The 24,277-nt window shown below is 39.5% G+C and overlaps 2 protein-coding genes across 3 annotated transcripts; both read left to right on the top strand.

The window, feature by feature from the left end:
* The first annotated feature begins 8,376 nt into the window (after window positions 1-8,376).
* On the top strand, window positions 8,377-23,630 carry LOC109242943 (cytochrome P450 CYP72A219-like). Its single transcript, XM_019409837.1, has 5 exons — window positions 8,377-8,794; window positions 10,280-10,500; window positions 21,878-22,122; window positions 22,266-22,650; window positions 23,094-23,630. The coding sequence occupies exons 1-5, from the start codon at window positions 8,497-8,499 to the stop codon at window positions 23,517-23,519; spliced, it is 1,575 nt and encodes a 524-aa protein (XP_019265382.1). The 5' UTR covers window positions 8,377-8,496; the 3' UTR covers window positions 23,520-23,630.
* Window positions 10,651-13,456, top strand: LOC109242944. 2 transcript variants are annotated; one of them, XM_019409839.1, is made up of 3 exons: window positions 10,652-12,380; window positions 12,460-13,115; window positions 13,186-13,456. In XM_019409839.1, exons 1-3 carry the CDS (start codon window positions 12,263-12,265, stop codon window positions 13,447-13,449), a joined length of 1,038 nt encoding a protein of 345 aa, XP_019265384.1. In that variant the 5' UTR covers window positions 10,652-12,262; the 3' UTR covers window positions 13,450-13,456. The 2 variants fall into 2 exon arrangements, with proteins under 2 accessions (XP_019265383.1, XP_019265384.1); XM_019409838.1 differs by having other exon boundaries at window positions 10,651-13,115.
* Window positions 23,631-24,277: the final 647 nt, after the last annotated feature.

The raw sequence follows: 24,277 nt of genomic DNA, 5'->3' as shown, positions 1-24,277 counted from the left end.
TAGGTTTAATTTAGCAGATTCTTTGTCTAATGGATTAGGCAAAGAGTTGGTGGTAGAGACTTGTAAAGGAATGGGAATAAAACCTGTTATAAATTGATTGTACTTTATAGAAACCCTACCTAATGATATCATCTTAGGTTCAAAGGGACAAACAAGTAATGTTACAATAATTGAGTACATTAATCAAATTTTCATTTGCAGAAAATTTGTGATAGATGTGCATATTCCTATTGTAGAGGAGGATGAGATTTTATTCTCTTAATAAATCTATTAGATCGATTTTGGTTGGGGTGTGTAGGAACACTCTTGATAGATTTACCGATACTTTGCTGTGAAGGAGGGTGAGACTAATTTCTCTTAATAAATTCATAGACTATTTGGTCGGAGTATGCAAAGTAACTCTTGATGAATTCACCGCTCTAAGTGCGAAGTGGAGGTCGCTTCAATAAGATTTTTGACAGGAAAATCTTAAAGCACTTAGATAAAAGGATTCAGGACACATGGTCGTAAGGTGTCAAAGGATATCGATTTTCACCGGAAAAATAGTAATGTGCGTAAGGTATTTTCTACTTCATTCAATGAACTGCTTAGTTCAAGATTCGTTCACCAAGTAGTCAATGATTTAGAATGCCTTCACTAGCTAATGGTTCAAGTCCAAAAGACACAATTATTGATGCATGTTACTAGATTAATGTCTCAAAATTTTCAAAATTACTTGAAAGTGGGGGATTGTTGGAATAAGTGTTTCAATAAATTTGAAACAATGTATTTGATAAATTAATGTATTTACAAAAGACTCTTATTTATCAAAGTGAATAAATGTGAATTCATTCTTGATTTACTACATACATTTTGGTTTTAGCAAAAATATTTGATCTTTCAAATTCATGAATATATTCATGAACTTATTAAATGATAAACTTATCTTTCAAGAGTCTTTAGCCTATAAATAGGGCTGATTTTCTTTGGAAAATACAAGCAATTCACAAACTACTTTTCCCTTAAAATATTATAAGAGACACTGATCAAATATAATGGTGAAATCATAGATTCAAGAATAGAAGAGCAACATTCTTAAATGCTACTTATTGTGTGGCTTAGTTGAATCCCGGAGATAGAGTTGTCATTTATTCTTCCGTTTGCTCGGGGAAGAGACTCCAACTATCTTCAAGAAATGTTTTTTCTACTGTCCGTAAGCCAAGCAAGTTTATTTTCTAATATTATTGTAATTCTTGTGCTAACAGTTTCATCTGTTCTTGTGAGAGTTTGTATAGCGCTTTCCATAGATGCAACTCAAACTTTCAACTACATAAGGAAGAGCAATAAATGGATTGAATTTTGCATATCAATATCCACCAAATTAAACACCTCATAATTTCGACATTTCAAGAACTGTTTTCATAGTTGAAGAGGTCAAAATCATAATATTGTTGCGAAGTATAATGCATAACAAATTTTTATATAACATGCTCCTAACGAGAAGACATCATACTTCTAAGATATCTTCAACCTTTAATATATATATATATATATATATATATATATATACCAACTTTCAAGTATAGATATAATTGTCACAAATGACATGTTTTATATGATTTCACGAAGTTAAAAAGAATATACCTTTATGTATAGCATGTAATTTGCATTTTGGCCAATGAAAAACAACTAATTTATCCTTAATTTGGACATATGTTATATAACCCTAATAATCATGATTGTAACATGATTATAAATGACGATGTGGAGAACTACGCAATCATTTATAAATGACGGATTCTACCAAGATCACTATAAACAAAGCCGGCTCTAATGTTCTACCTAATAAGGCTTGTGCCTTACAGCTTGTTTGGATTGTTGTTACGTGTCGTTTCATAATGAATCGTATTGTAGCGTACTGTATTGTTTGATGAATATAACGTTTGGATAGATTGTATCATTTGCCGTTGTTTCATGATGTCACGCACTAACTATATGAAGAATAAACTTGCAACATTACTAAAAAAAAAATAGAATATGGAGTAGAATTATTATATAAAAAAGTAGGATAAAGAAATAAAATATGGTTATTAAAAAATAAAGAAAGGTAAGTTGAGAGGGAAAAAGCAAAGAAACGACGCTACCATACCAAATCCGTCGTTTCTATAAGCACTTTTCGTCGTTACATAACGATGTATTTAACGATACGATGCAAGTAAAATTAAAATAACAGTCAAAATAAATATTGTATTTAAAGTAACAATACGATACAATACGTTAGGTAACAACCATTCAAACAAGTTGTTAGGCCCTCAAAAATTTGGGACCCCATTTTTTAGAAATAACAGGTTTATATGTACTTTAAAATAATAATATTTATTATTTTTAATACAAAAGTAGACTTTTCATACAGAAAGAAAGAATTTTTGTTAGATACGTAAATAAAGTAATCGTTTGACTTATATATAGACAGTGTGAATAGTTCTCCTAACGTCTGAATTTACGTTGACATTTTTCTGAACTAAAATTGTTTACATAAGATAATATACTCTAATCGATATACTCAATCAAAGAAAAAGATTTGATTCTTTTCCAAATGCTTATATTACCTAAGACCAACAATGTCTTAAAAAATTTAGTGTGTTGGTTGGCTAAATTATCAATTGAAAAGGAATTATTAGAAGAAAATAATTACAAAAAAATTATAACAATTTTGCATCTCAAAAAGCTAGAAGAATAGATTTCAAATAAAATATACTCCCTCCATTTCATATTAAAGAAAGAATTACGGCCGTTGTCACTTGGCCTAGCAGCCCAACCGAAAATGGCCCAGATTTGAAGCTTTTACCCTCTTTAGCCCATGTTGTACATAACTTGAAAAAAACTTTTCAGCTTTTAGCCCATTATTAAAGACACGCTTTTAGGATTTTTATTATTTTCTTCTTTCTTCATTCCCAGCACACCAAATTCTCTCTCACCGCCTCTCGCTTCTTTCTTTCCAACCCACATAGATCCCTCATCCTCTCTTAACCTAGCCCCCGTTATTACCCCTCCCCCCTACGCAGTTCTACCATCAATGGCTAGAAGAAGGCTCGGGCTCCTACTCCGTCGTCCATGGTGGCAAGCAGAAGAATATTGAAGATTTTTAAAATTGGGTCTGACTCTTTGTAGTTTGAAACCTTAATTTCGAATGTCTGGTCGAGCTCTGAGGAGAAAAGATCGGAAGCTAAATCAATCTTCAACACGATGAAGCAGAAAGCTCCAGACTTGCTTATTCTTAAGCTTGTTGACCTTCTTGGCTCATCGCAAGTTATTGATTCCCGTGATATGTGTGTTTTCCTCCTTGAAGTCTCGAATCTAAAATTGGGTATATCGTATCTGTGCGTTGAATTCCGAATCGTTGGTGCAAAATTGCTAACCTATAAACGAGTTGAATCATCCAATACCTTCTACTACAACTCGAGGCTTGGATAAAAATCATAACTATGTAGCAGTTTGTATAAACACTATATAATAGTGTATAATTGTGTATATGAATTTACAAACACCTCTTATACACTATTATACATGTTTATATAAGTTATACAGTATTGTATAATTGTGTATAAATGTGTATATTTATGTATAATTATATATTTTTTTCAGTTTATAAGGATGTATATACATTGTCAGTGTGTAAGAGGCCTCTACGGAAGTTTGACACTTCCTTCTCTTCTTCTTTTTCGTGTATGTGCTGTATAAAAAAGATTTGTACGCATTGGAGGGATTCTACAATTCATTTACCAAGTTTTTACTTTTCTTTTATCCTGTTGGATTGCTTCAGCAGTTGCACATAATAGTGTATGAAAATAACTGGTTGTATAAAGAGGGAGCAATAACCGTAGTTGATTGTGTGAAATAAGCTGTCTTTCGGGAATTAGCCTATTATTTTTAGGCTATAGATTTGCAAAGAGGTATCTAGGCTATTATGTTGCAAGTCAGGTGTGTGAGTTGTATTTATGTTGTCACGACCCCAACCTCGGTCGTGATGGCGCCCAACACACTGCTAGGCAAGCCCGACCAATTCAACAACCTTAACCCTTTTTATACAGTTCATGATTCAATTAACACAAATAATTACTAAGTCATAATACTGAAACTCTGAAATATAATTAAAACATGCGAAAAACCCAAGTAGAAATACTACTACACAGCCCGAAGAATCCATTGTCACAAGTCTGAGCCTCTAATACACGGGTGTCAACCTACTACATATTGCTCTAAAGAAATGCGGAAATAAAGCAAATAGGTTAGATGGGAAGATCAGGACTGTGGACGTCATGCAGCTACCTTGATGCTCCCAGATATCATGCTCGGCAGAGAAATCCTCACTCAGCCTCAGTAGGTGCACATAGATCCGCACACAAGGTGCAGGGAGTAATGTGAGTACTTCCAACCCAGAGAGTAATAAACATAAATAAGGGTTGAGAGTAAGAAATCCTGGATAGGCACAATGTAAGCTATAATTACAGCAGTTTAATCCAGATAATGTCAACTCAATAAGCCAATGAAAATAATGATGCTGCAACAGATAAGTAAATGAATGACAATCAATTAAGACATGCAACAAATAGTACGGTACTCTCTAGTACCCGCTGCTGCGTGCAGCCCGCTCCATTTATTTATCGTCGATGTCGCTCACTGGGGGTGTGAAGACTCCGGGAGGGGCCCCTTACGGCCCAAGCGCAATATCAAGCTATCTCATGGCATCCATTAGGCCCTAAGCCTCATATCAATATTAATATAATACTGCTGCAGCGCGCAGCCCGATCCCATACTCAGTCCAGAATCATATAAGCCCCTCAAGCACAATAATATTGAAATATTAAAAGCCCAAACTTCAATAGAAATATTATTTAAGTTCCAAGTTTTGAGAAAAAGTGGCTGAGTTTGCAAAACAGTACTAAATACTAGGACTGAGTTCAATTGTCTGAAAATATGGTAAGAAACCAGTAAAAACAATCCCTGAAGGATTCAATCAGTTAGCGCGAGGCCAAATTATGACAATTAATCCATTTTTATAAGGATCTCACTAAGCTTCAATCAATTAGGTAGTCATTTTATTAAGCGGGACGGACCAAGTCACGATCCCCGGCGGTGCTCTACCCCACGCCCGTTATCCGGCATGCAAGTCACCTCAACATAGCACTACAATGTGCAAATTCGGGGTTTCAAACCCTCAGAACAGCATTTACATCTATTACTCACCTCAAGCCGGCCAAAATCCTAGCTCGCTATGCCCTTGCCTCTCAAATCGACCTCCTCGCGCGTCGAATCTGACCAAAACCACAACGAATACGTCACATTATGCTATAGGATCAATACCCAATCGAAAATAATCGAAAAATATCAATAATCCCGAAATTGACAAAACCCGAGCCCCGGTCCCACTTTTCGAAACTCAGAAATTTTTACAGAAAAGTGTTCTTCATCTTCTCCCGATTCCGTACATATAAAGAACACCAAAATCGGAGTCCGTTTGACCCCTCAATCGACCCCTAAAGGTCTCATAATCTCAGGCCCCAAAATCCTATTTCTCTACTGTTTTTCATGAATTAAAGGCTGGGATTATGGTCTATAATCACCCATAAACGAGTTTTAATAATTAAATCACTTACCTCTGTGATACCCACTGATTTTTCTCATAAAACTCGCCTCAGAAGCTTCTTCCCGTTCAAAAATTGGAAGAAAACTCGATCTGCTCATTATAGGTATACTGTTCACGCGTTTTACTGCTTCCAATGGATTTCTTGTGCAATTCTAATGAATTTAGACTTTTGAATCACTCAATTTGACCTTATAATGAAGGAGATATGCAGGTTTTAAGATTTCCAAATAGTGCACGTTTTTAATACGCCGTCAGGGGCAATTTCGTCATTAACCTGAAAATCTGGGCAACCTTGGTAAAATGGCCATAAAATCCTCATACGATGTCCAAATTCGACGATTCTTTTTGCTACGAGTCCGTAATTACGATACGGATCTAAAGCTTCATTCAAAACAATAATCGGAGCTCATTTGTTCAATATGGTATCATTTATGCTTGAAGAAACGACGTCGAAGCATAAGAAAAACGAGCACAACGCTGCCCAAACCTATCCGAAACTCACCTGAGCTCCTCGAGACCGCATACGTACATACTAACACGTCACATATGATCATTCAAACTTAGTTGCACTCTCAAAACACCAAAACTAACATCAAAACACCAAATTACATCGGATTCAAGCCTAAGTTGTTATAAAACTTCCGAAACACGCATTTGATAAAAAACCCAACCAAATCACCTCCGAATAACCTGAAATTTTGCACACACATCCCAAATCACCTAACGAAGCTACAACAACTCTCGGAATTCCATTCCGACCCTCGGATCAAAATCTCACCTATCAACCTGAATTCGCCAAAATACTAACTTCGTCAATTCAAGCCTAATTCTACACCGGACCTCCAAAATCACTTCCGATCACACTCCTAAGTCACAAATCATCCCCCAAATCTTCGGAATCCACATCCGAGCCCTCTAACTCATAGGTCCACATCCGGTTGACTTTTCCAAAACAAGCCCTCCTTAAAGAGACTAAGTGTCTCATTTCCTTCCAAAAATCAACCCAATTCAACTCGTTCACACAAGACACTGATAATGAAGCATAACGAAGCAGGAAATGGGGAAAACGGAGCGGTTCTCACGGGACGACGGGTCGGGTCGTCACATATGTGAAATTATCCCATTAAATGAGGTACTTTCCTTTTTAGTCTGTTCCAAAACAAATGGCACATTTCTAAATTTGGAAATAATTCAACTTTAAACTCTTCATTTTACCCTTTTTGCCCTTAATGAGAAGCTTTTATATCCACACAAATGGCATGGCCCCACGAACCTTTTACCCCTTAAGCTTTTAAGACCACAAGTTTCAAAAGTCTTCTTCTTTTTTCTTAAACTCCGTGCCGAGTTAAACTACCTCAAATAATATGAAACGGAGGAAATATTATAATCTTTTTCAAAAAAAAAAAAAAATTAGCCCTCACATTAAACTTTAACTTCAGATCACATATGTGTATGAGCCGCCGTGTCAATAAGGTAAATATAAACAGAGAACAATAAATAAGCTAAGGAAGTAGAATCTGATTTTTGCTGTCACTTTCTTTAGCTATTTGTCGTCCATTTCAAAGGAAAACCAGAGCCTTGTGAGAACGCGAGATTTTCTTGAATCCAGATAGCCACCTTTTCTTTTCAACTTTTAAATCATCATCTTACGCGTTCGCTATTCCAAATGCAAGAGAATTAATTAGATTCATAAAATAAAAAAAAGAGTATCTTCTAGTGATAAAATATACTTTCAAAATATTAAAACATTATAAATTACAAAAGAAATACGAATTTCTTAGCTAATATGTTTAGAAAATCACTCGGAGCTAATAGAACTTTTGATAATTTGTACTAAATAAAAGTAATAATCAATTTTTTTCTTTTGTTATAAAATTTGTCCTTCTCTAATTTTTTATTTTTTTATTTTTTACTTTAGTAGTGTTAATGGAGAAATTAGATAATACAAAGTTCCTTGGTAAGGAATATTTCCTAGACCGACTTGAAGTTATGCCAGAGACTGCACGCTTAACGAGTCTTTTGTCCGCTTTTTCTCCCAACTACGTTGAAGAATAATTATTGGAAAAATCTATTCTCGTTCCCATTACCAATTACTCTCACTTAAATTTTCATTACATCATATTAATTTCGTTAAAATAAATATTAAATAATTAAAATGAACGAGAAGAAGTCGCGATAGCCGTCATTAATATTTGCAATAGAGTAGACTGTAATCATATACTTGAGGTACGGCTCTTCTCCGAACGTTGCGTGAATGGAAAATATTTTGTGCACTGAGCTAGTTTTTTCTAGTAAATAATTATAATCATTAACAATGAAGTATACTAAAAGAGTAGAAAAAACATAAAAAGACAAGATTTTAATGCACAATACTTCCTCCGGTCAAAAATAAGTGATTTTTTAGCTGTTTTCACACAGATTAAGAAATTCACCTTTTAACATTAATTAGCAATGAAATTGATCATATTAACATTTACTATCTCTTCATATAAATACCCCTAATACATACTCCAACACTATTTACTCTAAGGGCAATATAAGAAAAAAATAATTAATTTATCCTTAAAATCTGGACCACTTATTTTGAATCATAAAAGAAGGCCAAAAATTATTTATTTTGAACCGGAGGGAGTAAGTAATTTTTTTTGACATCCATCCTCTTCTAAAATTCCTGTCAATGGAGTGGGTCCAGGCTCCACATCGATTTGACAACCGTCTCTATTAGTATTGGACAATGATTTTTGTCGTCGATATTTTAGAGAGAATATGTGGTCTTATCTTGTCAATATTAGAGCAAGAAATTAACAAGTCTAGTTACCTTCTCCCTTTTTAAGAGTATTTAAGATGAAGCAGCTGAGGTAAATCCTTTCATGGAGTTGTCACTTCTGAGAATGGAGATGATGCTGTACAACATAATAGCAGTAGTCAGTGTTGCAATTATCTTGATATATACATGGAAAGTGTTGAACTGGGCATGGTTTAGGCCAAAGAAAATGGAGAATTGCTTAAGAGAGAGGGGTCTCAAGGGAAATCCTTACAAGCTACTCTATGGAGATCTAAACGAACTGACGAAAAGCGTAATAGAAGCCAAGTCTAAGCCCATCAATTTCTCTGATGATATAGCGCAAAGGCTCATCCCTTTTTTCCTTAACGCCATCAACAAAAATGGTACGTTTCCTTTTCTTTCCCAATAGATAACTTAAGAAGTTACTCCCTCCAATTCATTTCATTTAATTATAACCTTATTTGATTGGATATGAAGTTCGCCAAAGAAAAAAAAATTAAGAACCTATGATCTTAAATGTCTCATATACTAATATTTTTGTAATTATAAAACTTTTGAAACGTTTTGTCTTGAACATATCATAATATTTAAGTAACTATCAAATTCTATTGTTAAAAGTAAAATGTAAAGTTTAAATTAAATTATTTTTAAATTTAGAAAGGATTCATTCTCTTTAAATTATACTAAAGGGCAGGGACGGAGCTAGAGTGTCGAGAGTAGGTTCAGCCGCACGTAATAACTTTGATTCGAACCTTGTTTTTGTCTTATTTAAAATCCATTGAATGTGTAAAAATTATTAATTTAGAACTCAATAACTTAAAACGATTAGAATTCCGAATCTATAAACTCTAAATTCCGGCTTCGCCTCTGCTAAAGAGTCACATAAACTTGAATGAAAAGAATAGTATATATACATATTTTTGTTCTTTTATGGTCATGTTTTTAAGTTCTAGTGTTGAGTGCCATATAAAATTACCGTTGTCTGCATGATGATCTGACATTACTGTTTGTTTGCTAAGTCTTGTTTCAGTAGTTAAACGGTAGATTACATAGGAAGAAGGTAGGAATATTATTTGCAATGAAAATGGTAAAGAGAATTTGAACTTTATGTCAATTAAAGTCTATTTTCATTTCGAGCTTCAACTTGACATGACAATTAAAGGAAGAGTAAAATATAAATGGCTTAATGCTTCTTGAAAGACATATAGGGTTGTAAAATATTCTATTGTCAATAGTATTCTACGGTATTTTTTATTAGTTAAAAGCGAGAGTTATGAAAAGAGAGCGACCCTTGAACGAGAAAAGACAATTAAACAAAGTCAATGGTAGAGTGGTTATGGAGAGGGATTAGTTGAGCCATTGCTTAAAAAATTAGACATATATAAATTCATAGTTAGTGGCCAGCGTCATAAATGCAGTAGTGTATTACTAAGTCCGTACTGTCCCCATCACTGGCCAAATTAGTCTTCGGCCTATTAGTTATCTCTTCTTTGATTATTAACTACAATCATTCTTGACTTAGGTTTTACAATAAAATTAGGTTAATTTCACTTATGGTCATTCAAATTAGTCTTCGGCCTATTAGGTTTTACATTTACTTATTTTCATTTCCATCCTTGTACACTACTTTCCCTTGAAATCAGGCTTAGTAGAGAAACCGGTTTCTTTTCGAAAAAATGACACTATATAGTCGCTGTAAATATAATAGCTGAAAATTTTTATAAAATTTGTGTATATATATATATATATATATACAAAAATTATACAAATTTTATATATTTTTTTGACTATCAAATGTAAATAGTTTCTGATGCTGGCTAAAAGTGATAATACCCCGTTCTTTTCTAACCAAAAACTGATTATTGCAGGTAAAAACTCTTTCGTCTGGCTTGGACCGTATCCAATAGTGTTGATCACGGATCCTGAGCATTTAAAAGAGATTTTCACAAAGAATTATGTGTATCAAAAGCAAACTCATCCCAATCCATACGCCAAGTTATTAGCTCACGGTCTTGTCAGCCTTGAGGAAGACAAATGGGCTAAACACAGAAAAATCATCAATCCTGCCTTCCATGTCGAGAAGCTAAAGGTTATTGTTATACCTCTTTCTCATTACCAAATTTAGTGAACATGGTAATTTCTCGTGCCATTGACTTAAGATTGCATATTGAGATTGTTTACCCTAAAATTTGAGTAACAATTAAACTTATATTATAGTTTTAAGGATATGTGATTTAATCCAATACCAAGATAAACGAAGAATTAAATAGATAAATTAGAGAATAAAATAGATCAAACCGGTATGCAAGACAAATCTCGACCTCGACCTATGGCAATCTCGAGGTGTGATAATAGGAATAGCAAATGACAAAGCAACTCTGATGAACAGTAAGTGAATTAGCAAGAAAGTAATGATGTATATTTTCTTAGCAATGAATCATGATCGTTACAAATGAATGAGATCCCCCTTTATATAATAGGGGAGTCCTAAATAAGGTACAGTTCTAATTAAAGTAGGAAATCATATTTGATAACTGATTAACCGCCGAGGATCAGTCCACTCCGAAATTCCGGTCCATTGCCGGTATCTCGCTCTTTCCGTTACTGAACTATACCGACATCATCTCGAAATATGCCTTCTTCTAACCTCGATAAGTGATATCGACCTCGACCTTGGAAAGAAACTTCGACCCCGAGTTCGATTTCCTGGTCTTCCGACGTACTATCACTTTTTCCATCGAAGGACGAAATCGGGTAGCCCCGATTTCCACCGTATACAGATATCCCCTTGTTTCTTAGAGTAAAACGAGAAGAAACGACTTGAGCCTCGATTTTCTGGAGACCCCGATAATGACATCATTCCCGTGACATAAGCGGTCGAGGTAATCGAAAAGTCCCGTCGGTACATTTCCCCAAACCATTAATACTTGCTAGTGACGGTCGGCCACTAGCATCACCCAACCGTCGCCGTGAGCCTATAGATACCGGCTCTTTATTTGAATCAAAACTTTACTTCCATCTTCACCAAGTTTTTCTAAGTCTTTTCCTCTCTCCATCTCTTCTCTTTTACCATCCGTTGAATCAATTACGTTAGTATCAAAACACCAATTTCGCCTCTTTCCGCTTTATCCCATCTAAATCAATGGCGAAAACTTCCAAAACCGTCCCACAAAAGGAGAGCTTCTTTTTCTTCTTCTTCCCGGCCCTTGTGTTCTAAAAGACGACTTCAAAGTCGAGAACCCTCCGTCGGTCCCCGTCCGATGTTATCACGTATCAAGGCATATTTGCTCGATAACGGTGAAACAGCTTGAGGCTGTGAAGAAGGACTGCAACTGGGGGCCGAGGTCGTGGTACAAATCCCTACTCCGAAAGAAAGTATTACCACTCACGTGGAGGGGTTTCTAAGTGTTTACACTTACCCCTTCACGTTGGGTCCTCTTGACCCAGTTGTCCTCTACTTTTGCAAGATGTACCAGGTTACCCTCGGTCAGGTGCATCCCTCGTTCTGGCGCATAGTGATCATGCTCCACTTCTTCTCTAGCAAGGCCACGGGGTTGGAATTCACTCTCAGCCACCTTATACGGTTGTATCGTCCTCGACTTTTCCGAGGATTAATCAAGCTCCAACGCCGATCAACGAAGTCCTTTTTTGTAAGCATCAATAAAGACAAGGATCGAGGTTGGATGAGCCGATTCGTGCAGGTAAGGACCTGCGACCTCATCCCCAAGGAGAAACTGTCGTTCCCCGAGAAGTGGAACCCCAAACGTAAGTGATTTTTTTTATCTATTAATCTTCGTACTCCATATTTTGCTTTATTTAATGCCTTCATCTATTTCGCAGCGGTTGCTTGGATGCCTCACGCGGTTCCCGACCTCGAAGACTGGGTTCGGAAGCTGGCTGCGACTTCCTCCCATGCCGAGCGCTGCTGGCGTGACTTGGCAAGGGGCAGATGGGAGGCCAAGAATCATGGTAAGTTTACCTAGTGAGATTTTGGCGCCCTTTTCTTGTAACGTTTCTTTTCACTTATACTCGATTTCATTTTGCGCAGGCCTCGGGGATGTCGCTGAAATGAGGCTGAAACCCACCTGGGGAAGAGGTGGCTCCCAAACCGGCCAAGGACAAGAAAGGAAAAGGGCCTCACCTTCCGATACCCCAAAGCCTAAGAAGAGTAAGGCTCGTAAGCCGAAGGATGACTTTGCCGCTCTACCTGTTGACGTAGACCAAAGGCTACGAGATGTAGAAGAGGAGGGCGAAGATGTTGGTTACGAGCTGGTGCCTCGAAAGAGGGGGAGCGTCAAAGCTTCAACAACGGCTGAGCCGGTGATGGCCGAGGAAAATAACCCTCGGACCGAGGAGATCGCGGAAAGTACTCCGAGAAAAGCTCCCGAGTCATCGGGGGTAAAAGATGCTTCCTCCCGTGATAAACAAATGGCGAGTGTGCCCGAAGGGTCCGATTCTAGGGCTCTTCGGAAGGGAGAGAGCGCCCCAAGTGACTCGCTTGGGGCAATCAATATTGATGATTCGCCGCTCGACCTTGAATTCTTTGAAGGGCAGTTTTGGGAGGCTCAGTCCTTGGAGACCCTCGATGTGGGAACTACCCACGATGGGGAAGACATATTCCGCGGCTGCCACGCGTGGGTCGATGATGTTTCCGACCTAGATGCGACGATCGTTTTTGGTGAGGCCCATCGCCTCCTAAACCAGGTAAACTTTATCTCCTGCCATTATGTTTGCTTTTGTTTCCTTCCGTCTGATTTCTCTCCCTTTTCCATAGGATGTGACACTTCATCGGGAAGCATTCACCAAATACCAAGCCGAGCTGAGCCGGTGTGAGGACAATCTCAAAAGGCTTACTGAGGAGAGAGACGCCCTCAAACGCGTCTATGTGCAGAAAGAAGAGGAGCTCAAAGACCTTCGAGCTGAATTGGCCCAGGCTCGTAAGGAAGAAGCCGAGCTAGATAAGCAGTTAACTAACCTTTTGAAAGAGTACGGTCTCGACCCAACTGTGGAGGCTAATACTTCAATATCTCAGTTGTAGCAAAACCTGGAAAGGATCGAGCTGCTCCGAGGGGAGGTCGACCAAGTCAAAGCCGACTGTGATCGGTGGAAAGAGAGCATGGACCGCCTTGCTGCGGAGAAAGAGGCTGCTTTGGCCAAACTGTCATCGGCCGAGGTCCAACTTCGGGGCGCTAAAGATAAAGGTTCAGCCTAGGCCAAAAGGATCGAGGAGCTCAAAGCCGAGCTTGCCGAGGCCAAGGCAGAGGTCGGGTTGATGAAGATCGCGGCTGACAAATCCATAGCTGTGTACTTGGCCGATGCCGAGGCTACTCAAACGCAGCTAAGGGAGGCTTCCGCTCGAGAGCAACGGAGCAATGACTTGGCGAAGTGCCCATCCCGTAAGGAGACCCTCGAGGAAATCCACGCTCGAGGTTTTGACCTCTCCGAAGAGATAGCTCAAGCTAAGGCGCTTGAAGCTGATTCCAGGTTTCTTGTCTCCTCCGATGACAACGATGATGATGAAAGCAGCCAAGGCGGGTCCGATAACGACGAGGGGCCCAAAGGAGAAGCTGCCCCTGAGGGAGAAACCAACCCCGGACATAGTTAGGATATTTATTTTTCCTTTTCTTTTTGTAAGACCCCCGTCGGTCCTTTGTACATATTTTTGCCCATATATATATATAAAGAAACTTTCCCTTTTGAACGTCTTCTCAAATTTTGTCTTCGATCATGTTTCTTGCCTTGTAAAATTTTAGCACGATCTTATGCTTTGAATAGTGCGTTCGAGACTTTTTGGTTTTGGGTGGCTTCTTCGAAGTCGCCAAAGTCGAGTTCGAATATGGTTCGAACTTGAGGCATAGGCCCTTTAGGATTTGTGTCGGATAATGGTGGGTCCCCGAGCCATAGTCAAGTTATTCTTTATTTGGGCTCGGGATAGTCGAACCCTTGGTTTCGGATGGAGTGAGAACAAGATCTCGAACTCTAAGTGTATTGGCCCTTAGGCTCTTTAGATCGGGCCGATATGGCCTCTAGAAGATGGTTGTTATTCCTTTCTTTCGGCTTAAAATACTTAGTAAAAATTTCTTTATGCCTTAGCATGTATTTTTTACCTATTGGGTTTTTTAGGGTTCGATGTCGATTGAAACCGCTCTATTTTTTTTTTGCCTTAGCACGTTTGTGTTAAGATAATTTGATACCTCTTAAGGTTTTTTAGAGATGATTTTATCGAAGCCCTTTTGGTTATTTGCCGAGGGTAGCCTTTTGTTAATCGGTTTTTTAAAGAATTCGAAGGTCTATCGTGATTGCAGGACTCAGACATCTCCGAGCCGCATTAATTTGGCCGTAGCCTTTGGGTATGCCTCTTGGGCTTATTTCCCAATAACACTTCGAACTTGTTCGAAGTGTTAGTCCTCGAGAATGACGGCCTTGGCCTATAGATCGAGGGGTGCCTCTTTGAGGTCTTATGAATTCGAGTTTAGATAACTCAAATATGTTGATTGTTGATGACAGTCCCCAAGTGTTCGAGGTGTATTTGCGCTTGGCCCTTGAGCCATTTCTCACAAAATCATAAGTATGGAGCTCGTATAGTAGAAATTTTTCTTTGAGACACAAGATGTTTGATATAGAAAGAATGCTTCTTGAAATAATTTATACATGCGTACACGTTTTGCCATTGGGGATCGTCTAATCTATATGGACACGGCTCATTCGACCGTTTGGCCCATTACAAAGTTTCCCTATCGAGACCATTTTTTGACATGAAGTATTTTTCTCGAAAATGTAACATCCGAGGGTGATGCCCCCCAATATTCGAGGTTGATTGCAAAGAAGCCTTAGATACTGTTGAATTTTCCTCAGGTAGCACATGATTATTGCCTCGTTAAAAACCTCACCGGAAAAACCCATTTGGGATAAAAACCGACCTAAGGGAAAAAGAGTGCAACGCGTGCTTAAAACCTAAGGTCCTCGTGTTGGAGAGTTTCTCGACGTCTTCGATCAAAGACCTGCAATAAATTAGTATCTAATGCACACGGAAAGGGTGAATGTCATACCTTAGCAATAATACCGTTTGAGGAGTGATACATTCCAATTGTTTGGCAATTGTTCGCCCTCCATTGTGCCAAGTTTGTAAGATCCCTTTCCGATGATACCGAGGACCCGATATGGTACTTCCTAATTTGGGCCTAGTTTCCCTTTGTTTGGGTCTCAAGTGTTGAGGGTGACTTTCCTCAGAACTAAGTCCCCAATTCTGAAGTGGCGAAGATTGGTTCTTCTATTATAATATCTCTCGATTCTTTGCTTTTGTGCAGCCATCCGAGCGAGCACAACTTCTCGTTTTTCATCCAATAGCTCGAGGCTAGTATTCATAGCCTCGTGATTTGATTCTTCCGTTGTATGTCAAAATCTGGCACTAGGTTCCCCGACATCGACCGTAATCAAGGCCTCGGAGCCATATACTAAGGAGAATAGGGTTGCTCCCGTACTGAACTTTGATGTTGTTCGATATGCCCAAAGGACTTCGGGTTACATTTCTCTCCACTTCCCCTTGGCATCGTTCAACCTTTTCTTTAAGTTTAGAATGATGGTCTTGTTCATCGATTTGGCCTCTAGGATAATACGGCGTCGATAATATCCTTTTTATTTTGTGGTCCTCGAAGAATTTCGTTACCTTGCTGCCGATAAATTGTTTTCCATTGTCACACACTATTTCGGCGGGTATCCCAAATCGACATGCGATGTGATCCCAGATGAAGTCTATAACCTCTTTATCTCTCACTTTCTCGAACGCTTGTGCTTCAACCCATTTAGAGAAATTGTCAGTCATAAATAAAATGAACTTAGCTTTACCTGGGGCCGTTGAAAGAGGGCCGACGATATCCATCCCCCATTTCATGAATGGCCACGGGGATAGAACTGAATGAAGTTGTTCTCCGGGCTGGTGGATCATCGGCGTAAACCTTTGACATTTATCACATTCTCGAACAAACTCCTTAGCGTCTTTTTCCATGCTATCCAGTAGTACCCTGCTCTAATGATTTTTCGAATCAGTGATTCGGTGCTGGAGTGGTTCCCACAAGTGCCTTCATGGACCTCCCGTAAAACATAATCGGTGTCTCCTAGTCCTAAACACACTGCCAATGGTCCATCGAACGTTCTTCTATATAATATTCCATCTTCATCCAATATGAATCGAGCAACTTTGGTTTGTAGGGCCCTCGACTCTTTAGGGTCCGATGGGAGCTTCCCGTTTTTCAAGTATTCAACATATTTATTCCTCCAATCCCAGGTTAAGCTTATAGATTTTATCTCGGCATGTTCTTCCTCAATCACAAATCTCGAGAGTTGAACGACAGTCCCCGAGCTGATCTCATCTTCATCGATCGATGATGCTAGATTTGCAAGTGCATCGGCCTCACTGTTTGGTTATCGAGGTACATGTTGTAAAGTCTATTCCTTGAAACGGTGCAAAGTTACTTGTAGCTTGTCCAAATACCTTTGCATTCTATCCTCTCGAACTTCAAAGGTTTTGTTTACTTGGTTCACCACAAGTAAAGAGTCACACTTGGCTTCAATGACTTCCGCTCCCAAGCTTTTACCTAGCTCAAGACCTGCAATCATGGCCTCGTACTCGGCCTCATTCTTAATCAACCTAGAAGTTTCGATGGACTGCCTAATAGTGTTACCCGTAGGCGGCTTTAAAATATTGCCTAGCCCGGACCCCTTCACATTTGAAGCACTGTCTGTGAAAAGGGTCCATACCCGCGATGATGTGCATGATTTTAACAAACGTTCTTTCTCAACTTCGGGCAAGTGTTGGCGCGAAATAGGCCACGAAGTCCGCCAAATTTTGGGACTTGATGGCCGTTCGGGGTTGATACTCGATATCGTACCCGCTGAGTTCGACGGCCTATTTGGCCAATCGGCCCGATAGTTCGGGCTTGTGCAAAATATTGCGAAGCGCATAAGTGGTTAACACACATATGTGGTGACATTGAAAGTACGGTTTTAACTTTCTAGAGGCGCTTATCAATGCAAATATTATCTAAGTGTGGATATCTAGTTTCTGCTTCTCTTAAGGTTCGACTAACATAATAAACGTGAAATTGCGTACCTTGCTCTTCTCGAACTAGGACACCACTTACCGTGATTTCCGATACTGCCAAGTATAAGTAAAGTTTCTCATCTGCCTTTGGAGTGTGAAGCAGTGGCAGGCTCGATAGGTATCGCTTCAGTTCCTCTAATGCCTATTGACATTCGGGGGTCCAGGTAAAATAATTCTTCTTTTTGAGTAGAGAGAAAAATCTATGGCTTCGATCCGACGACCTCGAGATGAATCGGCTAAAGCAGCTATCCGTCCAGTCAGCCTCTGCACGACTTTTACACTGTCCACGGCGGTGATGTCTTCAATGACCTTGATTTTATCGGGGTTGATCTCGATCCCCAAATTCGACACCATGAAGCCCAGGAATTTGCCCGAATCGACCCCGAAAGCACATTTCTCGTGGTTGAGCTTCATGTTATATTTCCTCAAAATCTCGAACGTTTCCTGCAAATGAGCCAACTGGTCCTCTGTGCGCAGGGACTTAACTAGCATGTCATCGATATAAACTTCCATTGAATTACCTATTTCTTCTTCGAACATTTTATTTACTAGGCGTTGGTAAGTAGATTCTGCGTTTTTTAGCCCGAAAGGCATTACATTATAACAATACGTTCCATACTTGGTGATAAATGAAGTCTTTTCCTGGTCTTCCGGGTTCAAATGAATTTGATTGTACCCGGAGTAGGCATCGAGAAAGGTAAGGATCTCGTGGCCAGCCGTGGCGTCGATCATGCTATCGATGTTAGGCAGTGGAAAAGAAAAAAAGAATCTTTGGGGCATGACTTGTTTTAATCTTTATAATCTACACACATTCTAAGTTTGTTCCCTTTTTTAGGGACTAAACTACATTGGCTAACCATTCGGGATATTTTACCTCCCGAATGGACCATATTTTGAGAAGTTTAGTTACCTCGTCCTTTATGAATGCGTGCTTTACCTCGGAGTGGGGCATTCTCTTTTGTTTCACCGGTTTGAACCTGGGGTCAAGGCTTAGCCGATGAGTCGTTATCTCCAGTGGGATCCCTGTCATATCTAAATGGGACCAAGCAAAGCAATCTATGTTATCAATACGAAATTGAATAAGCTTTTTCCCGAGTTCGAGGGTTAATCCCGTTCTAAGGTATACCTTTTGCTTGGGCAGGTACTCGATCAATATAACTGTTCCAGCTCTTTGACCGTTGATTTGGTGGCGTCCGAATCTTCGAGAAAGTTAAAAGTTCAAGGAGTCAGAAAATCCTCCTCCTCCTCTTCTTCTTCTTCTTCTATCCCCTCCTTCCTTGACTCGGTCGGGGATGGTGGTTGTGATTGCTATTTGGCATTCTGTTTACCTTTGATGCTCGACATTTCCAAGGTTGATAACGTCGATATTGGCGTTACCTCATCAGCCGCAAACATTTCCTTTGCAGCATGCTGCTCCCCGTATACTGTTTTTACACCGTCCGTCGTCGGGAATTTCATCATTTGGTAGAGAGTCGAGGGGACTGCCCTCATGTTGTGGATCCAAGGTCTTTCGAGTAGGGCATTGTACCTCATGTCTCCCTCGATCATGTGGAATTTGGTATCTTGAGTGGTTCCAGCCACGTTCACCGGCAAAATAATTTCCCCTTTAGTTGTTTCACTGGCCATATTAAAGCCGTTTAAGACCCGAGCTGCGGGCACGATTTCATCTTGTAGGCCGAGCTGCTCCACGACCCTCAATCGGATGATATTCGCTGAGCTACCTAGATCTACTAAAACACGCTTAACTTGAACTTTATTTAATAAGATAGAAATTACCAGAGCGTTGTTGTGTGGCTGAGAAATGCCTTATGCTTCTTCGTCGTTGAATGATAAGGAGTCTTCGGGCACATAATCTCGGGTTCGTTTCTCCCTGATGATTGATACCTTAGTTCGTTAGAATATGGGTCCCTGTGGAATGTCGACCCCACCGACGATCATATAAATGACATGCTGGGGTTCCTCCTGTTCATTTTTCCTATTGGCGTCCCTTTCTCTGAAATGATTCTTAGCTCGATCGCTGAGGAACTCTCGAAGGTGGCCCTCATTGAATGGACGGGCTACCTCCTCCCTTAGTTGCCTGAAATCCTCGATCTTGTGACCATGCGTGCCATGATACTTGCACATCAAATTTGGGTTTCTTTGAGAAGGATCAGTTTGAATGGGTCTGGGCTACCTAGTATCTTTGATCCTTCCGACTGCCGATACAATTCCCGATGCGTCGATGCTAAAGTTATATTCTGATAACCGCGGTGCCTCTGTAGGATCGGCATGCTTATCAAAACCACTTTTGCTCATAAGTCCCCGAGAATTCTGTCCTCGATCACTTCTTCTATCATTCTGGGCGGAATTACGTCCTGAACCATTGTTCCTTCGATCTGCGGTATATGGTTGATATCAATCTCTGTTCGACCTTGGTTCCCTGTTGACGTCCCTCAGGGTTTTAGCTGCCGACCTATTTGGATGAATTGAATCGTAAGGGGTCCTAACTGGTCGTCCTCGACCCTGATCTTTGATTGATATCGATTGTGCACATCTGCCCAAGTTACAGCTGGATACTCGACCAAATTTTGTTTCAACTGATGTGATGCTATCGAACTCCGCTCGTTCAACCCCTAGGTGAAAGCTTGAACGGCCCAATCATCTGTGACCGGTGGCAACTCCATGCGTTCCATTTGAAATTGGGATATGAACTCCCTCAATATTTCGTTGTCCCTTTGTCTTATCTTGAAAAGGTTCGATTTTCTTGTTGCGACCTTTATGGCCCTGGTGTGTGCCTTTACGAAAGCATCTGCTAACATGGCGAATGAGTCGATGGAATTTGGTGGCATGTTGTGATACCAAATCATTGCTCCCTTTGATAAAGTTTCCCCAAATTTTTTCAACAAAACGGACTCAATTTCATCATCTTCTAAATCATTCCCCTTTATTACGCACGTGTACGAAGTGATGTGTTCATTAGGATCGGTTGTTTCGTTGTACTTAGGTATGTCCGGCATACGGAACTTCTTAGGAATGGGCTTCAGAGCCGCACTTTGAGGGAAAGGCTTCTGCACGAACCTTTTCAAATCCAACCCCTTTAGTGAGCTCCTTGAGCATTTTCATTACTGCAAGATCAGTCCCTAATTCGTTACCATTTGACCTTTCGGGCACTGGCTCGGTACAGCGAGTGATTTCTGGCTCGACCCCACTCGGAGTCCTATGTTGATTTTGCAATTGAGTAATAGCGGTCTGCTGGGCCTGTAGCATCTCGAATATCACTGGAGACTAACTCCTCCGTCTCCTCTACTCTGTGTACCTTGACCACCAGATCGGCCTTCCCTGCGTACACTTCCTTCGGGGTCCGCGCCTAGGTTCACATTTAGAGCAACGTGCGAACTGACATCAACAGGATCGGCAACCGGTGCTTCCCCTAGATTAGCCGGTGGCACCCCGGCTTCTGGATCAATTACATTGTCGTTTTCCTCGTGAAATCTGAGACCATCATCACCATGTATGGGTGCGTTTTGAGAGTTTGACATGTTTTAACCTGAGAGCACAAAATACTTGACAAGAACAAGCATGAAATAACGTGTGTTATCAGAATCAGCACTGAACAATCACTATTATCCTTAGCCCCACGGTGGGCGCCGAACCGTTACCCTGAAATTTGAGTAACAATTAAACTTATATTGTGATTTTAAGGATATGTGATTTAATCCAATACCAATTGATAAACGAGGAATTAAATAGATAAATTAGAGAATAAAATAGATCAAACCGGTATGCAAGCCAAATCTCGACCTCGACCTATGGCAATCTCGAGGTGTGATAATAGGAATAGCAAATGATAAAGCAACTCTGATGAACAGTAAGTAAATTAGCAAGAAAGTAATGATGTATATTTTCTTAGCAATGAATCATGGTCGTTACAAATGAATGGGATCCCCCTTTATATAATAGGGGAGTCCTAAATAAGGTACACTTCTAATTATAGTAGGAAATCATATTTGACAACTGATTAACCGCCGAGGATCAATCCATTCCGAAATTCAAGTCGTGATCTGCGGTCCATTGCGGGTATCTCGCTCTTTCCGTTACTGAACTATACCGGCATCATCTCGAAATATGCCTTCTTCTGACCTCGGTAGGTGATATCGACCTTGACCTTGGAAAGGAACTTCGACCCCGAGCTCGATGTCCTGGTCTTCCGACGTGGTATTACTTTTTTCATTGAAGGACGAAATCGGGTAGCCCCGATTTCCACCGTGTACAGAGATGTCTTGAACTTTAAGTTGTCGTCCATTTATAACATGCACTGGTTTTTACTTTTTAAGAAGTTGTCCATTTATAACCAGCACCGGTTTTTCCATTAATTTGTTTTGTACAGCATATGCTGCCATCATTTTATCTGAGTTGTAGTGAAATGATAAGTAAATGGGAGGAGGTTGTTCCAAAAGAAACATCATTCGAGCTCGATGTATGGCCAGACCTTCAAATAATGACCAGTGAAGTCATTTCTCGCACAGCATTTGGGAGTAGCTATGAAGAGGGAAGAATAGTATTTGAACTTCAGAAAGAACAAGCTGAGTATGTAATGGACATAGGACGTTCAATTTATATACCAGGATCAAGGTACAATCCTTTTATTGTGCTTGTAAAACCTTTAATTCTTACCAAATATAAAAGATTTGCCCCCTAGCAAATACAAAAGCAACTGTCCTACTCTGTCTTTCTACTAAAAGACTGTTCTTGTTTGCTTGAATTTGTTTGTATAGGTTCTTGCCTACTAAAAGGAACAAAAGAATGCTGGAAATTGAAAAGCAAGTCCAAACAACAATTAGGCGTATTATCGACAAAAGATTGAAGGCAATGGAAGAAGGGGAGAGCAGTAAAGATGACTTATTAGGCATATTACTTGAATCCAATATGAAAGAAATTGAACTTCATGGAAGAAAAGACTTCGGAATAACAACATCAGAAGTGATTGAAGAGTGCAAGTTATTTTATTTTGCCGGCCAAGAGACCACTTCAGTTTTGCTTGTTTGGACTATGATTTTGCTATGCCTACATCCAGAGTGGCAAGTACGTGCCAGAGAGGAGGTTTTGCAGGTCTTCGGAGATGAAAAACCAGATTTGGAAGGACTAAGCCGCCTGAAAATTGTAAGTACTTTTCTCAAGTTATTTTGGAAGAACCTCGCTATATGCAGTGGTGGAGCCACCTTATGCTAAGGTCGCCAGTAAAGTTACAATGTTTACTTTTTTAAATGTTGACATTGACACCCCTTCGGCAGTAAAGTCACAATGTTTAGCTAGGTCAAAATTTTATCTTATATATACTGAATTCCCTTATTCTTCTTGTGTTTACTTTTTTAAATGTTGACATTGACACCCCTTCGGCAGTAAAGTCACAATGTTTAGCTAGGTCAAAATTTTATCTTATATATACTGAATTCCCTTATTCTTCTTGTGTTTACTTTTTTAAATGTTGACACCCCTTAGTAAAATTCTTGGCTATATGTATAGAGCATTGAAAGGCATGACTCCTCAAGTTTATAAGAAGTGAACTAATTCTATTGCCAACTTATGCAATATCTTTTCCATAGGTGACAATGATCTTGTACGAGACATTACGCCTATTCCCCCCATTACCAGTATTTGGTAGAAGGAACAAAGAAGAAGTCAAATTAGGTGAGCTACATCTACCAGCGGGAATGCTACTAGTTATACCAGCAATCTTAGTACATTATGATAAGGAAATATGGGGTGAAGACGCAAAGGAATTCAAACCAGAAAGATTCAGTGAAGGAGTGTCTAAGGCAACAAATGGACAAGTCTCATTTATACCATTTAGCTGGGGACCTCGTGTTTGTATTGGACAAAACTTCGCAATGATGGAAGCAAAAATGGCAGTAGCTATGATACTACAAAAATTCTCCTTTGAACTATCCCCATCTTATACACATGCTCCATTTGCAATTGTGACGATTCATCCACAGTATGGTGCTCCTCTGCTTATGCGCAAACTTTAAAATATATGTTGCTGATCTGTTAGATCAATGGCGTCTATGTTTCTAATACTAAATAGTTGTGTGATGAGCGCATCACACTTTTCGAATTATAACACTTGTTTTTAAATGTTATGAATGTTTTTTGTAACAAACTGGATATTACACCCAAACCAAGTGATTATATTAACTCACTAAACCGAATTACAATAACCAAATATTAATAGAACAATAGAAAACAACAACACTATAGGAAACAAAGAGTAGATGAGAAGAGAAATTGCAACCTAAAGCTAAGAAGGAAGGAGAAGAGATACAGAGTTAGAAGAGGAGATGAGAGAACAGACTTGAGCGCAAGCTTCAACATAATTTCCATGCTCTGTGTTCCCCCCGGATCCCAAATATAATGTCCTAGCATTCTATTCGGTTGTTTAGTCATTGGGCCTCTTCTCAATTCAGCTCCAGGCCCAATACTCCCAACTGGATCAGCTTTGTTGCACACTTCTGGCCCATAATCCCACACTGAGTCACGCGGGTTTACAACAATACCTCCCACCTCAAAAAGAACCTTGCCCTCAAGGTTCGAGTAAAGCAGAAAATGCAACAATATTCGCTTGACCTTGTCAACAGTAAACAGTAAATGCAAAGCAACAGTAGGATAGTTGGTTTTCTCTTCTCATAGTTCCGCCTGACATCTAGGTAGTAGAAGCATAACGGTACAACAATTAGGATCACCATCTAGCCGCAATGAGATCAATCTAGCTAAGCATGAAATTGCACTA

This window comes from Nicotiana attenuata, unplaced genomic scaffold (assembly GCF_001879085.1).
Source record: "Nicotiana attenuata strain UT unplaced genomic scaffold, NIATTr2, whole genome shotgun sequence".
Classification (NCBI taxonomy): Eukaryota; Viridiplantae; Streptophyta; class Magnoliopsida; order Solanales; family Solanaceae; genus Nicotiana; species Nicotiana attenuata.
Note: the sequence above shows the minus strand (reverse complement) of the source record. Positions and strands in the feature narration are given on the sequence as shown.

What these genes read in the sequence shown, in the direction of transcription:
- LOC109242943 (XM_019409837.1), top strand. Translation starts at nt 8,497, where the DNA reads ATGGAGTTGTCACTTCTGAGAATGGAGATGATGCTGTACAACATAATA. An exon ending in TCCATGTCGAGAAGCTAAAG is followed by an intron (nt 10,501 to 21,877) that starts GTTATTGTTATA and finishes TGTTTTGTACAG; the next exon opens with CATATGCTGCCATCATTTTA. An exon ending in ATTTATATACCAGGATCAAG is followed by an intron (nt 22,123 to 22,265) that starts GTACAATCCTTT and finishes TTGTTTGTATAG; the next exon opens with GTTCTTGCCTACTAAAAGGA.
- LOC109242944 (XM_019409838.1), top strand. Translation starts at nt 12,231, where the DNA reads ATGCCTTCATCTATTTCGCAGCGGTTGCTTGGATGCCTCACGCGGTTC. An exon ending in CCCATCGCCTCCTAAACCAG is followed by an intron (nt 13,116 to 13,185) that starts GTAAACTTTATC and finishes CCTTTTCCATAG; the next exon opens with GATGTGACACTTCATCGGGA.